This window comes from Zalophus californianus, chromosome 6, assembly GCF_009762305.2.
Source record: "Zalophus californianus isolate mZalCal1 chromosome 6, mZalCal1.pri.v2, whole genome shotgun sequence".
Classification (NCBI taxonomy): domain Eukaryota; kingdom Metazoa; phylum Chordata; class Mammalia; order Carnivora; family Otariidae; genus Zalophus; species Zalophus californianus.
This window is the reverse complement of record NC_045600.1, coordinates 75029467-75046900: the sequence shown is the minus strand read 5'-3', so window position 1 is coordinate 75046900 and position 17434 is coordinate 75029467. Positions and strand designations below refer to the sequence as shown.

Here is a 17434-nt window from a genome sequence, read left to right as displayed (position 1 = left end):
TGTAATATTGTGAAGGGCACGTGGCTGGGTCTGTCATTAAGCTTCCGACTCTTGATTTTGGCTCAGGTCATGATCTCAGGGTCATGGGATTGAACCCTGCATTGGGCTCTGTGCTCATCAGGGAATCTGCTTGGGATTCTCTCTCTTCCTCTCCCTTTACCCTTCACCTGCTCAAATAAATAAATAAATCTTTAAAAAATATATTTTTTTAAATGTAGTACTTTGTCCAGGTTCTATACTCTAGGAGGAAGCTAGCTGGGTGTAGAAGTGAAGGAAAGTCATTCCATGTGAAGGGAACAGCCTGGAAATAGTCCTAAATTAAGATGCCTGATACTTCGGAGAATTTGAAAGAAAGTCAGTGTGATGTAACATTATGGAAAAAAATTACATTAGAGCTAAATTTCAGAGGGAGGATGGATTTTGACAGCCAGTGAAGGATATGAACCTGTGTCTTAATGCCACAAAATGGTTTTAGCCAGGGAAGAAACATTGAGAATTACATTTTAATCACATCACTCTGGGTGCTTGTAGAGAATGCATTCAGTGGAGGAAAGAATTTATACAGTGCGTAAGGAACAGTTAGAAAGCTGTGGCCTAGAGGAAACAAGAAATGTTGGTTTCTTGAATTAGGAAAGAATACTTAAGATTACCATCAATGAGTATGGGATTCCCAATTTAGCATGCACTGCTCCCTCTTCAACACTCGTAAACAAATCAAATTTAGCTGATAATTAAAGTAAGCATTACAAGCTTACCAGAGGCAAATTTAAGTGTAGTTTTATGTAAAGCATTCAGAAAGAGAAAGTTACATGATATAGTACCTAAAATTAAGAAATATGCTTCTACGTTTATTTATTGAGGTTTGAAAGGCAACTGTGCATCCTTATGATATTTCTTGGAGCATTTGGTTTCAAGGCTACTTTTTGTAGTTCTACTGAAATTTTTTTTGCATTGGTTCCTTCCCTCTGGTATCTTAACATTATCTCTGGCATTTTATATTCACTCTACTCTCAAATTTAATTAATTCTTATTTTTGTCTCATTGGATCAAGAGATTAGAATGATATCTTTCTCATTGTTGTTCATATTATTTCACTCATGATTTGTACTGGTACCTCATTTAAAGATATATAAATTTATGAATGTCATTAACAATTCATATCTATTGAAATTATCCCTATTAGTATTCCATATTTTTTAATATTTATTGCTTCACTAATAAATATATATTGAATATCTATGGAAAAGTGCTCAATGATTTCAAATGTCTATTTTGCTGTAGGTCACTCATTATCATTATGTGCTTTAGCAGCAGTAAATGTGAATTAAAATATTTTATGGTTTTCTGCACAGGTTATGGTTCTGCACTGGTCACTCTAACATAAGAAGAGTGAAACCATGTATTATATATAATCTATTCTTCTATTAGCACAGTATTTGAAAGTTGTGTTAATTATATAGTGCTCAAATCTAAAAGTTCTGTGTAGAGATAACATGTTGGAACCGTAATTTTCTCATGGCCCCTTGCATTTTCTGATTTCTCAGGGTGTAAATAATGGGATTCAGTAAGGGTGTGATAACAGTGTAAAATACAGCAAGGAATTTATTGCCTGCAAAACTACTGAAGGGCCAGGCATAGATAAAGATACAAGGTCCAAAGAACAGAGTGACCACAATGATGTGTGCAGACAATGTGGACAGAGCCTTGGAGAGCCCTCTGGATGATCTTTGTTGTACAGTGATCAGGATGACAGTGTAGGAGACAAGCAGTAGGATGAGACAGATGAATGAGAGCAGCCCACTGTCAGCAATGACAAAGAATTCCAGGGTATATGTGTCCATGCAAGCAAGCTTAATCACAAGGGGAAGGTCACAAAATATATTGTCTATGACATTGGGACCACAGAAAGGCAAGTTTACTGTTAATACCATCTGGCTCATGGTGTGTACAAACAGTTGTCCATGAAAATATCACAAACCCACTCAGCAGCCTGTGGCTATCAAAAGTGTCGCCTCAGCACCCCCGAAGAAGTGCATAAAGAACATCTGGGTCATGCAGCCCCATATGAAGATGGTCTTGCGTTCATTGAGCAAGTCTGTGATCATTTTGGGTGTGGTGACAGTGGAGAGACTCATATCCAGAAAAGAGAGGTGGAACTAAATGTCACTATGACCATAATGAGAATGTTTCCCAACACAGTAGCACTGTAGATCAAGGAGAATGTTACAAAGAAGAAAATCTGAAGTTCCCATTGTCCAGAAAATCCTAGTAAAATAAACTCAGTCACTACAGATCCATTTTTAAGATACATTTACTTGATTCAGAAAGGCTCCAGAAGTTCTTTATACAAAGAAAATAAAGAGGTGCCTGGGTGGCTCAGTTGGTTAAACATCGACTCTTGATTTCATCTCAAGTCTTGATCTCAGTTCAGGTCTTGGTCTCAGGGTTGTGAGTTCAATCCCCGTGTTAGGCTCCATTTAAGGAAAAAAAATGAAATGAAAAAAAAATAAAGCCACAATTAGCACGGATGTTTCTATTTCTATTTGATGATAATAGTTGATGATATGAGAACATATAATTTTAAATATATCAGCAGCACCATCTATAATTTGAAATTATTCTATGAGTCACATCACTTTGAAACAATGTTCTTATAGTTATGCAGCAATTAAAAAGCATTTGATGGAGTGGAGGTTTTATTTTTCTATTGTTTTATTCTATCAAATGATACTTTTATCAGTTGGTCTTGACTGTCACTAATTTGTTCATGTAGAAAAATTAGATAAGTAGTTACATTAGTATTTTTCCCTTTAATTATCACAATTGCTGTCACCTCTTGAGATCATTTTACAACAATATATAAAGAATATAGAATTTGGAAGATTAGGAAATTGTATTGTCCTGCATCACTGAAGTCATTTATTAAGATTATTCAATGTTTCTAAAATAAAGAAAATGTACATGCACATACATACACACACACACACACACACAAAACGTAAGGGCTAATTTGTATCTGAAAGAAAGTCTTTTAATTCATTAAAAATAATTGGCTTTTTAGTTTCTGTGTTATAGTGTACTGAGAATTTCACAAAATATGGACTCATCCTCAGATCTTTATAAACTTATCTTCTCAATTCCATTATTACTATTGTTCACAGTGAGAAGTGTGTGCATTGTGTGTAAATGTATGTATGTGGTGGTTAAGAAGTAAATAGTGAAATGATTCAACCCTAACATATAGATTTTACTTTGGTTGTAACATATACTAAAGTGTCTTTACTCGGCTTTTTAGACATTGTTCATTGGATCTAGAGTGATTAAATGATCAATAACTATTAAGTGATGACTATGTGCTAAATTCTGTTCTAAGTGTTTCACATACATTAACGCATTCAATGCTCATAACAATCCCATGAGGGCAGCATTATTATCATCCTCATTTTGCATATAAGGAAACTATAGTATAGAAGTCTTTAATGACTTACAGAAACACAGCTAATAAGGGTCAGCTGATATTCAAGCCCTGTCAGTCTAGTCATGAATTGGGTCCATACTAATATACATATTGCCTCCACAATTAAAGGAATATATATTTATGGTCAAGTTATCAAGTATTGATTGAATTCATATGTTCCATGTGAATTCCTTAGGAGATATGCTTCAACAGGTATGTTGGAATCCTTCTATGTTACAGTTAATTATACTGTATTTTCTTATACAGAATGAATCACTGTTCCACCTCTAGAGACACATAATTATCAGACAAAAAATAGCAATAAACCAAATAAAAATATTTAAGTGAGTACATGGTGTATGTGACATATCATAAGAATTTTAAAACAATGGAGACCAATTCCAAGTGACACTTCCAGCTATGGCTTCAGGCTCACTTGTTGTTGTCTTCAAAACACCTAAAAAATAAACATCCTAATGGTCAGTAAACAAAAAGGACAAGGCTTAGGGCATATGTGAGGATTTATAAGAAGAAAGCATTAAGAGCTGTGGGTAGGAGGAGTGGTACATTTAGAAAAGGGACCGAATGCAGATAGGAAGGTGCATGGGAAGTGTCTGTTCTCTTTTCTCCAATGAACTGTAACTTTATCCTTCTTTTTATTTCTACTCAGGCCCTTGTCAAAATGTCCTACCACCATTTTCCAGCCTTAATTCCCTCCACTGCTTTCCTATCTGAGATATTATTAAGAACTGGATAATGCGTACAAATTAAGAAAACTAAAGATGAAAGTGATGTTCTTGTCAGACAACCTCCAGGAGTAGACAGAGTAGATGTTGAATTATGACAGTGGGTCTGGAAGAGCACACAGAGGACAGCTACTCAGCACACCCTCTTCGAAGGGCTGTGTTGCATGATTATTGGGTAAGTGAGCAGGAATTTTGCTTTGGAGACCTTTGTGACAGTAATTTTAATAGTTAGGTGCACTTTGAAGAAGTGCAAGTCTTGATGATTATTAGATGAAATGAATATGCCAGCTACAATTTGGGAATGAATATATTTGATACATGGAATTTCATGCCCTATGAAATAATGACAACAGAAAAACTTGGATATAAAATTAATACAGTTGGGGCGCTTGGGTGGCTCAGTCGTTAAGCGCCTGCCTTCGGCTCAGGTCATGATCCCAGGGTCCTGGGATTGAGCCCCGCATCGGGCTCCCTGCTCTGCGGGAAGCCTGCTTCTCCCTCTCCCACTCCCCCTGCTTGTGTTCCCTCTCTCACTGTGTCTCTCTCTGTCAAATAAATAAAATCTTAAAAAAATGAATACAGTTAAGTGTAATGCAATTAATATGAATAAAACCTACTTTAGAGCTTTATTTTGCCTTTTCATTTTATTTTAGAGAGAAAACTGGCATTCATTTATGTTGATAGTTTTCCCAGCATTTTTTTCTCTTACTCCTCTCTTTCCTTTCCCAAGCAAATTTCTAAAACTATTCCTTTAGTTCTACACTTAATATACCTGTTCTTATATGATGAGTGAATAAAAGCAACATAAATGAAAGGAAAGAAATGATATAGTTTAGACAAAAATTCTATTAATGAAGAAAATTTTCTTCCTCTTCAATAAGCAATTGCACATTTTATTATACTTTTACTCAATTTATGATGTGCTTTTGAGGAAATTGAAGGAAAAATAATTATATATTAGATTAGGAGGGACTTTGTAGTCATTTATTTCTTACATCTTTTTTAGCAAATGAAAAGTCTAGGTCCACATAATTAAGTAAATTTCCCATATATTAGATGTAGAACCACCCTAAAGAGATGTGGTATTAGGTGAGAGGGTGTATGTGTAAGATTCTGGCCATGCACAGAATGAGTACCAAGATGGCATGCACTGAATCTGAGTCATTCATGTAAATCCAAGATTACAATCCAGAGAATTTTCCATATAAATCCCCATTAGGAAAGGAACAAGCCAAAACTTATTTTATTAAGTAGTTGCATATGAGCATTTCTGCTCTTGCTCATGTGTATATAATATATATTACTTAATCTAAAAATAACTGAGTCATTTAAGTATAGCAAACTGAGGGTTACCAAAGAGGTGGTGGGTGGGGGGATTAGTTAAATTGGTGATGGGGATTAAGGCATACACTTGTCTTGATGAGTACCTGATGTGTGGAAGTGTTGGAATTGCTATATTTACACCTGAGACTAATATTACACTGTATGTTAACTAACTGGAATTTAAATAAAAACATAAAAAATATATAACTGAATCAAGTAAATATTTTCTCTTTCATTGTTGGCACTTTAAGAAAAAAAACTTCAATTTTGACTGGTTTTATGTTTTTCAAAATTTATGCATACTTATGCTAAAGTACTGAAGGATCTCAAAAACATTATGCTAAGTAAAAGAAGCAAGACTCAAAAGGCCGCATGTATGATTTTATTTATATGAAATGTCTGGTGAACACAAATCTATAGAGACAGAATGTACATTAGTGGTCACCTTGAACTGGGGATTGAGTGTAAGTGGGCAGAGTTTTCTTTCCGTGGTGATGAAGTGTCCTATAATAAGATTACGGTGATGGATGCATAACTATGTGAATATAATAATAATCACTGAAATGTATATTTAAAATTGGTAAATTTCAGAGTATATGAATTATATTCAATGAAACTCAAACTATTATACATTTTTTGCTTTTATTATTCAGTTAAAATTATTGTTAATATGTTAGTTTCATTTTTTAAAACAGTTTTCTAGTACTATTCAGCTGCTTTTACTCAAATATATTTCACTACCAGATAGTTGATGACATATATATCTGATCCAACTTAGTTTTAAATTTATTGTTTTTAAGAATTTATTTATTTATTTGACAGAGAGAGTGAGCACAATCAGGGAGAGTGGGAGGCAGAGGGAGAGGGAGAGGGAGAAGTAGGCCCCCGACAGAGCACAATCCCAGGACCCCAGAATCATGATCTGAGCCGAAGGCAGACTCTTAACCAACTGAGCCATCCAGGTACCCCAGGTTTAAATTTCTTAATGTCACCGGTTCGATTTATATTTTTGACTATCTTATGTGTTTGGAAGCTTGCCATTCTCTGATTTTGTTAAAGAAGTTTATTGGTATTTTCCATACTATTTTAAGTACTCATAATTGAGTTTCCTGAATAATTCACATTTTTGTTCATTCCCTTGCATATGAACATTTTGTAGGGATGTCTTTCTTTTTTAAAAAAAATTATTTATTTATTTTTATTTATTTGTGAGAGAGAAAGAGCAGGGGGTGGGGGGGGGCAGAGGGAGAGTCCAAAGCAGACTCCCCACCCAGCACGGAGCCCAATGTGGGGCTTAATGTGGGGCTCAATCTCACAACCTGGAGATCCTGAGCTGAAATCAAGAATTGGATGCTTAACCAACTAAGCCATCCAGGTGCCCCAGGACTTCTCTCTTTTTATTTCTTTAAGATTTCATTTGTATTTGTGGTGTAATGGTCAGTTTTATACAGAGATTTTCTACCTATCTAGTTCTGGTCATTAATTCTCCCTCACCTGCTCCTTCTCCAGCTCTCATTACATGTCCTATCAGCATCTGAAATGATTAAAAGAAAAAAATGAGTTTCTAACTATTACATTGTTTTCAATGCCAGTATGAGTTAGCTAGATGCTCACAATTTGCTTTTCTTAATTTTCATCATCATTTTTAATCACTAACCATCTACTGCCAAGTTTTACTCATCAATATCATGTTGAGACCATATATTCTTTAAATTTGTATAAAAATTCGTGGCTGTAGGTCACTGTGAAATAGTAATGTGATCTTCCAGTGAGAGAGGATTTCCTGTCTCAAAAGCCACAGCATTTTCCTCCCAGCCAACACAAAATTAATTAAAATACCATCTTCAGTATATTAAACCTCTAACAAATTAGCTCTCTATGATGTTTCCACTTACCTGTTCTAAAGACACAGTATGAAGAATAATATGTTCAAGGGGATGATCAAAATTATAAATCTGCTTTTCACTCTCTGCGATGCTCTGTATATGAATGTATATACTATCTTCTACTTCTTTTATAAAGATGTGAATCACTTTGGAGGCAGATGTGTTGGGGCTCGGGGAATCTATATTTCAGTGGGAGTTGTTAGGGCACTGAGGCTACTGTCCGAGCAAGACCAGGAGAGATGTTTACACTTAATTTCTGGCCCTGCAGTATGCTGTGGTTCTGCATTGGCTTGATTACACTGGGTGGGAGAGTGTTGGTTGATTGGTTGTACTATAGGAATTCTAGACATCTTTGAATTAATGGATGCTTGTTTTCCCTCATATTACTCCAAGCTATCCTCTTACCTTCTTCTAACAACTTTGGGTAAATTTTTAGTTGAATAATCTCAGTGCTTCTCTGAACATAGCATCCTCAACATAAAAATAGATCTCTACATGTTATAGATTTACTGGCAGCATATATTATGTACAATATTAATATATTCAGGAAGTAGAAATTTTAAAAGATAAAGTTAAAATAAATTATGCTAATTTAAAATTTGAAATGATACAACTGTTTTATGCTCATTAAAATTTAATAATTATTTATATGATTTTCAAAGAATATCTATGTGGCACAAAATAGTTTCATAATCATTGCCCCTTTTACTATAAAATATTACCATAAAATCTTGTTCTATGAGGTATTGTTTTTATAAAATAAATCATAATTGATGGTCTTGGTGTACTTTGTACCACAGGCTTCCATGTTTGTTTCAATAACTTGCCAACAAAGATTGTCATGAATAACCTTCAAATTGGTTGATATTGCTGTCACTTCTATGGAAGTTCTTATTTAATTCCAGCCAAATTCACCACTTAACCCATGGCTTAATTGGTTTTTGTCAGAGACATTGTGTTTATTATAGGAGTCATTACAGTTCATGAAAGATTTTTAGATACAGATGTTAAAATCATCCATACTTTTGTATAACGCAAAACTCCTTCCCATAAGACAAATCTGATTCTACCACATTTAATCATTTAAAAGATCATTTAATTTGAAATCATTAGAAGTAGTTTTCTGTTTACTTTTTGATACTCTTTGCTGATAAGAAATGCATTTTATTTATTGTCATACTGCTTACATAAGCCATTTTTACAGTAGCTGAAAACAGAAGTATTTTCTCAGTAGAATGTGGCTTTTGTCCTTTTGCTATTAGTAAGAAACATTCAAGAACACTTTTAGTGAAAAATTAAACCCTTCATTTATTAGTTGGTGAGTATTAATACTGCAAAAAATTTATAGAATTTTATGTATTTTATATTTACTTTTTAAATGTGCTTATCATGATCACTAGCTAATATATCAAGGTACAGTATAGATTGTCAAGTTCATTATTAATAATAATGGAAGTAAATCCATATTGTAAATTAATGTTTCTTAATAATTTGGAATGTTTTTAGCCAGCTTATTGTCAGTTCTCATAGCTTCTTGTTCTTTTACTTTGTGATTTAGCTGACAAAGAGTTCATATTATGGGTGAAATTGTCAACCCTATCATTTTATAATTATTTATGTGAGTTTTGATTACTAGAATTATCTTCAATGCAAGGCTTATTGACACAGATCTATTTAAGCTCCTTATAAAGTTTTGGAGAGCAAATCAAATTAAAATAAAATAACATAATCCTTCAGTATCCCCTTCTCCCAGTTTTGGCGCACCTAATCTATAAGAGATAGAAATATGTTCAAAGGAAATAACTGCAGAGAGAACTGCTCTAAGTCCCTCTGTCTTTTGGTTAACTAATTCTTTTCCAAACAAACAAGTATAATAAGTAATGTGACCAGGTATTATACAGATTAATTTTGTGTACCAAAAATAATCTGAATATTAAATATTAATGAAGCTTATCTTTTCAAGTTAAGATACATCATAGATGTTCACATTTTTTCCGTATACTTGATGAATTGGTTACAGCCAGCTAAAAATGTATTCACCCTCCTTTGGGACAATGGGTTTAAATAAATTGTAATGACTGTTTAATTCAATCTTCTCTTTTGGTTCAACAGTGGATATTGACCTAATTAATACTCCTCCAGGTCCCATACTTTCCACAGTAATAGTTCTTCACTTCTTGAATGAATATTCACCCTCTATTATTGGCCAGGGTAAAATTCTGTGATTCCTCAAGTATTCCTTTCCTGTCCTCAAATGTTTAATAGTCCCAACTTCTATTGCATTACTGTATATTCCTTGGTGGTAGGGATTGTATTTAGCATTCACCTTTCATTTAATTTCTTTTGGCTAATTTATTGAGTGAATTTGCTTTCTGTTCTCTAATATCCTTCAGCTCTCTAGTGTTGAATATACTGTCCTTTGATTTCCTCTAAAGAAAATTCTGGGGACAAAATTTCAGTGCTCTAACTTTAAATTTGTTTTCTAGCAGTATAAATTTTTATAGTGCAGATATCTAAGATATAAAGAAACTCTTTACAACTAGTTCTCAAGTGGCTAAAGTGAGGCCTTGAAATAGGTATTGAACTCAGCAAGTCTCAAACTTTCTTGGGCCTATACTGTATGTCAGGAATCTGTCCTCAAGGATCTCAGAATCTTATTATTCAATACCGAACCCAAATAACCCATTGCTAAATGTGATGATACAGGCATGCAAAAGGCAAACCTTGTTTTATGGAGTTTGCAAATTTTTCCTAAAAGAGGCTATCTTTCCCCAAAAAGACAACTTTGTTTTTAATGATAGGCATTGATTGGCTGCACAGAGAAGCAAGAAGAAAATTCTAGGCAGAGATAATTATATGTAGGGAGGTATGGAAGCATAGAGTATTCTGACATATTGAATGAAGAGAAAATAGTATGTTTAAAGTATGTGATAACTTGGGTGGTGAAGAAGGGGGAGTTTTTGATAAGGACAGAAAGTTAGGTTAGAAAAAGAACTTTGAAGGGTCTTAAATATCAATCAAAGTAGTTTGGAATATATTCTGTAATTAGTGAGGAGTGCTTGAAATGGTAAAATAGAGACTGAAAAGAATTGAGCTTTCACAAGGTGTGGTAGTAGCACTGTGGAGTAATTACTGTGTTATTTTAATAATCTAGGTAAAAAATGATGAAAGTCTGACATAAGGCCATGGAGGGTAATGGAGAAGAGGTTCTGATTAAAGTATCAGGTGGAATCGTGAAAATTTGGTAACGGAGTGTACACAAATGATGAAACATTGAAGAGTAAGTGGTGAGTTCCATAATCTGTCTGCAGATGTTCTACATCAGAATCAAATAAATTAGGAAATTTTGGACCAGCAGAGTGAGGAGCCTAGTGGACTTTCTCTCCAATAAAACAAACACTTCACTCGTGAAACTTACAGAGAACAATACTGTATAGTCTCCAGAAATTGTCCAAATCATATAAAATAGATAAATGATCATATAAGAAAATCTACTAAATCTTAAGAATAGCAGTCTAGCATTTAAGCCTCCCCCCATGTCATGTCTCCTTTCCAAGCTCCATATTGTAGAAGCCCTTTTCTGCTCTACTCTGGGTACTCTGCTCTAGGCAGGTGTGGTGAAGAAAATAGGGATTCCCTCTCTGCACAATCCAGGCTAGCATTGTGTTCTTAGGTTTTACCCTGGAATGGTAAGGACTTAAGTGTTGAAGATATTCTATTCCAGGTGAGTACCAAGGACATGATGAGGCTATCTTTCCCCATTCTGCACCTACTTGTACAACAGAGATTGCACTTATATAAGGTATTTAAAGCAGTCAAACTCATGGAACCCGAAAGTAGTATGGTAGTGGCCAGAGGCTGGACAGAGGAGTAAATGGGGAGTTGCTGTTCAATGGGTATAGTTTCAGCTATGCAAGATCAATTATTTCTGGAATTTCTGTTGTACAACATGTCCCTAAAGGTAACAATACTATATTGTGCACTTAAAAATTTGTAAGAGGGTGGTTCTCATGTTAAATATTCTTAGCAGAGGGGCACCTGCGTGGCTCAGTTGGTTAAGCATCTGCCTTCGGTTCAGGTCATGATCCCAGGGTCCTGGGATCGAGTCCCACATCAGGCTCCCTGTTCAGCAGGGAGTCTGCTTCTCCCTCTCCCTCTGCCCCTCCCCCCTTCTCATGCTTTTGCTCTCTCTCTCTCAAATAAATAAATAAAATATTTAAAAAATAAAATAAAATGTAAAAATACCAATCATTTAAAAAAAATGTTCTTAGTACAGCAATAAATAATAATAACAAAAACAATTCTATTCTAGACATGGCATACTAAGAACACCAGGGCCCCCCTTAGTACCCCTACCCTCCAGCTTACTTAGAGTGGAAGTTCAGGCCAGAAGGGGCAAGTTGAGGTGACCAGGATCTTTGATCCCCTAGTGCCCATTCACACAGGAGGATGTCACTTAGGGAGTATTGGGCTGCTACCCCTGCCCTCAGCTCCTGTGCAGTGGTACTCAGGTTCTGCACAGAAGGACAGGCATACCATAAGGATGAAAAACTCCATAGCTCTATCTGAGGGGGCCTGGCTTTATTTGGAACAGAACTTGGAGAGTTCCATGTAACAATGCAATGTCAGAAACAGTGGAGCTCTTGGTGAAGAGCAGTTAAGAAAGCACTGATATCAACAAACCAAATTGTATAGCAAACTGAAGTTTAAAAGATAGAAACAGTGACAGGTATAAGAGAAACCCTACTGGGATCACAATCAACCCTGGGGATAAGGGAGACTGTGTGCATTCAGTGACTGTACCCACTTAAGAGAAATCAGACAAATGCAAGGGGCAGAAATGAAAAGATTCTCCAAGCCACACATAGTTTTACCAACAAAGGTGGAAGCCTCAGTGACACAAAAATATTAAGGACACCCTCTAACTAAATACTGTCTGAAAAATAAGCAACACCAAACCAAGAGCAACTCCTAGGAAGCCAAGCTTAAAAAAAAAGCCACACAAATTCCTGTTAGTCTGGAAGACAGTGTGAGTGCCCAAGTCTGTACACTTTGCAGGAAACACTGCAGACAGAGCATCCAGCTATTAGTCTCTGAATAAATGTGAGGCAAAAATGTAAACTCTGAACTGTGATAGCAGCCTCTAAGCCACACACATATCTACTAGTTAAGGATAAAATTCTACCTGACCTAGGAGACTTAAGCAAAACCACTGACCAATAAGTGTCTTATGATGCCCCAAAGGTAACCAAGCTGAAGATTAAAAACAAGAAAAAATTCTGAGCAGGGACATAGGCTACACACTGCAGAGTCAATATACTTCAGAGTTAATTCAGCCAAGGAACTAAACAACCAACCAATCAAACAATTCCAGTAACATCAGTATTGGAGAGGAGAGAAATCAGTAACCAGAGTTGCTACAATACATTATAAAAAATTTCCAGTTTTGGGGTGCTTGGGTGGCTCAGTCAATTAAGTGTCTTCCTTCAGCTCAGGTCATGATTCCAGGGACCTGGGATTGAACACTGTGTAGGGCTCCCTGCTCAGTGGGAAGTTTGCTTGTCCTTCTCCCTCTGCTGCTCCCCCCTGCTCGTGCGTTCTCTCTCTTTCTCTCAAAAATAAACAAAATCTTTAAAAATTAAGAAATTAAAAATAGTCCAGTTTTAACAAAAGCTGATGAGACATGTGAAGAAACACAAAACTATATCTCATACATGAAATAAAAGGTCGATAGAAACTGCTTTTTTGGGGACTCCAATGTTGCACTTAGCAGAAAAAGAAAACTTCAAAGTAGCTATTATAAATATATCCTGAGAACTAAAGGAAAGCATGCCTAGAGAGGTAGAGGAAGGTATGACAATATCTCACTAAATAGAGTATCAAAATAGATAGAAATTATTTTTTTATTTTTTTAAAGATTTTATTTATTTATTTGAGAGAAAGACAGTGAGAGATGGAACACAAGCAGGGCAGAGGGAGAGGGAGAAGCAGGCTCCCCACCGAGCAGGGAGCCCCATGCGGGGCTCGATCCCAGGACGCTGGGATCATGATCTGAGCTGAAGGCAGATGCTTAATGACTGAGCCATCCAGGTGCGCCAATAATTATTTTTTTTGAAGTGGAGATTCTGGAGTTGAAAAGTACAATAACTCACTCAAATGTAGAAGTCACTAGAGGAGCTCACCATTTGATGTGAGCAGTCAGAAGAAAGAACCAGTGAACTTGAAGATATATCTGTAGCAATTATGCAATCTCAAGAACAGATGTAAAACAGAAAATGAGGAAAAGTGAACAGAGCCTCAGAAGAATGATGACACCACTAAGTGCACCAATATATATATGTAATCAGATGTAAATTTTGGCTTCTAGATTGGACCATTAATCTGATCGAGATCTTATTAATTCAAATAGGGAATGCAGGAAAAATAACAGGTTTGGGAAGGTAGGTAACTTATTTAGTTTTTACATTTTGGACTTGATATTTCTTCAAGATACCCAGGGAATGACTCAGTAGAAAGTTGAAAATAAAAATTTGCAGCTCAGAAATGAGGAGCAGAAAGGAGAAAATGATATTACTGAAGGTAAGTATAAACAACTACCACCTTGAAGGCTGGATGAGCAAAAGAGGAAGAGACATTACCCAGAATCCATAAATGCTGCTGGATCAGTGTCACCATTAGTGATGTTGAAACCTCTATCCTATTACTGACTAAGAAGACAAGAGCTATGCACTTGATGAAGCTTTAGGAGCCTTGGATCCTTCAACCGTACTGATGCTGCTGAACCCCCCAAAATAATTCTGGAGTCCACAGTTGCCCAATACTGCTGCTGCCTGAGCCCAAAGCAGAGGAATGTAAAGTTTCTCCCTTTTTCCTGCTGTCCAGTATCATGTTAATATCTCCCACCGATAAAACCTGATAGGAATAAGTTTGCAAGGGAGTTCAGGAAATGTAATTTTGAGGCTTGTAGCTATCTCCTATAGAGAGAGGACTATAGAGGAGCTAATAAGGGGCTGAGAGTCAAAAGAGAAATATTCAGAATCATCTTCCCATTTGGTTGCTCAGCATCCATGCACATCAATCCACCTTTACTTAAACTTCCAGTCAATGACAGTTGCTTCAACCTAAAGATTCATTTATCCTACATAAATTTAAGACATTCTCCCCTTTTTCCTCCAAGCGTAAAGCTAAATATTCTCATAAATTACTATATCCATCTCAGTGTAGTGTTGGGATCTCCTCTAGTTTAGTCATAATCCCACAGGAATATTCTATAACCTAGAGATTAAATGGTAAAATTAATCACCAACATCTCCTTGGTGAGGAAAAATAAAAGAAAAAAAAGAATTTGAAATTTCTTAATAAATACCATAAATACACAATTTTACCATAATACACAATTCAGGAGGAAAATATCCTTAATTACTATAATCATCGTTTTCCTACTAATGGGTCACGAGACTCAGTTGTCCTTGGTTGTTTTCTTTTACTTCCAACTGTTTTCTTCTTTTGTCTACATCTAATATCTCCAATAATGATGATTCCTTACTTGGTAGAGTGAATTAAATTTAAAATTTTATTGGCTCATGCCCTTCTCATTTACTTTTCTTATTGAAATACCCTAAACATACAATATTATATTCATTTCAGGTGTACAATATATTGATTCAGCAGTTCTTTACATTACTCAGTGCTCACACAATATATGTAGTCACCCCTAGTCACCATTAATATTATCCCGGGAATGTAAATTGATGTAGCCACTGTGGAAAACATTTTCATTTACTGTTATTACTTGATATGCAAATATTATGAGACACCACAAAGAATCACTTGAGTCTCATACATGATTTACCCACCCTATTGAGTAACACTAATCCTAGTATACCTTGATAATTGGGATCAGTCTTTTCAGCTGGCTTAATAAGTTCTTCTGTTAAATCAGAGGTGTAAAGAGACTGAAATGGCTGGTGACTTTGACCTTCAGATCAATGGGAGATTGTTTTATCCTTGTTGGAAAGAGCTATTTATTGAAAACATGTAAAGGAGGGGATGGGAAACAAATTTATGAATGTTAAAATTTAGATAGAAAATCTATCATAAAAGCATATATTTTGAAGTTAGAGGGAGGATCTGATTCTTGGTCTAGTACTTAAAATTTCTGTGGCAAGTTCATTAAATTTTATAATTATCAATTTTCTACTGAGAATATGTTAATAATATGCTCTATTTTCATCATTGGGAAGAGAAAACATGCAAAGTGCCTCATCCACGGTTAGAACTCAATAAATACTTATTTAGAATCTCATTTAGTCTATAAAAAACTGAAAATTACAACATATATGAATGGGATTATATTAGTATGGTTTGTATTTTAATGCATGATTCTGGATGTTTTATCGCACATATATACTTGTGTAGGGAAGGATTACCATTTCCCAAAAATATGACTTATGGTTGTTACAAAATCAAATACCTCCTTATCTTTGGATGATGATGATAATGGCAACAATGATGATGATGATGACTTTGATGATTGTAATGTGTCAGTTAAAAGGCTGATCTGGAACTCACTTGCTTGGTCTTTATTTTTCTTATTGCTTTCCTCATGTCTTTATTCCTGAATGTGTAGATGATTGGATTTAAAAGGGGAGTGAAAATTGTGTAAAACACAGAGAGGATCTTATCTATGGATACCCTGTTGAATGGCCATATATAGATAAAGATGTAGGGTCCAAAGAACAGTACCACCACTGTAATGTGGGCTGAAAGAGTGGACAAAGCCTTGGAAGACCCACTGGATGAGCAATGCCGGACAGTAATTAGAATGATGCTATAGGAGATAAACAGGAAGATGAAACAGAACAAAGAAAGTAGTCCACTTAATGCAATGACTAATACTTCCAAGATGTAAGTGTCAGTACAAGCAAGTCTGATGACCTGAGGCAGATCACAAAAAAAGCTATCCACAACATTGGGGCCACAGAATGGTAAAGTCACTGTGAACACCATTTGGCTCATAGTGTACACAAAACCAGTGGTCCAGGACAGAAATGCAAGTCCTATGCAAACATGATGACTCATGATAGTTTTGTAATGGAGGGGTTTGCATATGGCAATGAATCTATCAACTGCCATGGCTACAAGCAGCATCATCTCACTTCCACCTAAAAGGTAAAGGAAGAACATCTGGGCCATGCAGCCTTCATAGGAGATAGCCTTATATTCACTAATTAGGGCACAGATCATTTTAGGAGTAGCAAGGGAGGCCAGGGACATATCAATAAAGGAGAGGTTGGCCAGTAAGAAGTACATGGGAGAGTGTAGGTGAGGGTCCAGTTTTACTACCAAGATAATAATGAGGTTACCTAATACAATGGCTATGTAGATAATGGAAAAAAACAAGAAAAAGCAAATCTGTAACTCACAAAAATCTGTGAGGCCCAGCAAAATAAACTCAGACACCATGGAGTGATTTTTTTTCTCCATTTGTTTGGGTGTTGGCATATGTTACCTAAAACAAAATCAAAATAGATTAAAATCTATGAATTAAAGTTGAGAGATGAAATACATATACACTTAACTTTGCTCCCTAAAAATCCACTGAAATGTGCAAAAAGAATCAAAAGTATTGAACAACATTGAATCCAAAAATTTTTGAAAGAATAGACAAAATTTCTTAGCAAAGCTTATGAGGAATTTCTGCCATAAACTAAGACATTTGAAGAAAATTATAGTTGGCACTACTTAACTCATATCTGCACTAATCTCGAGAAAAGTGAGTATCTGAGTTGGTGAAAGAATTTAGAAGTTCTTTGCCACCATTTTCGAGGATAAGGTATAGATTTATTGGTAGTCCATGGGCAAAGAAGAGGACCCTTCCATTTTGAAATCTATTTCTACACTGCATATCAATGAAGGAGAGGCCAAAGTGCTTTTCTAACTGAAAAGTAGGACCAAGAGAAATGAAATTAAGTAGATGGAATATAGAACATGGAGAATCTAGGAGTCAGTTCTGTAGTGGC

General features: G+C 35.5%; 1 protein-coding gene and 1 pseudogene across 1 annotated transcript; both read right to left on the bottom strand.

The window, feature by feature from the left end:
- Positions 1 to 1469: 1469 nt before the first annotated feature.
- On the bottom strand, positions 1470 to 2311 carry LOC113910088 (annotated as a pseudogene).
- An 11561-nt stretch (positions 2312 to 13872) lies between these two features.
- Positions 13873 to 16898, bottom strand: LOC113909765 (olfactory receptor 4K13-like). The gene is made up of 2 exons (XM_027571297.1): positions 15988 to 16898; positions 13873 to 13894 (listed from the first exon to the last, which is right to left on the bottom strand). The coding sequence occupies exons 1-2, from the start codon at positions 16896 to 16898 to the stop codon at positions 13873 to 13875; spliced, it is 933 nt and encodes a 310-aa protein (XP_027427098.1).
- Positions 16899 to 17434: the final 536 nt, after the last annotated feature.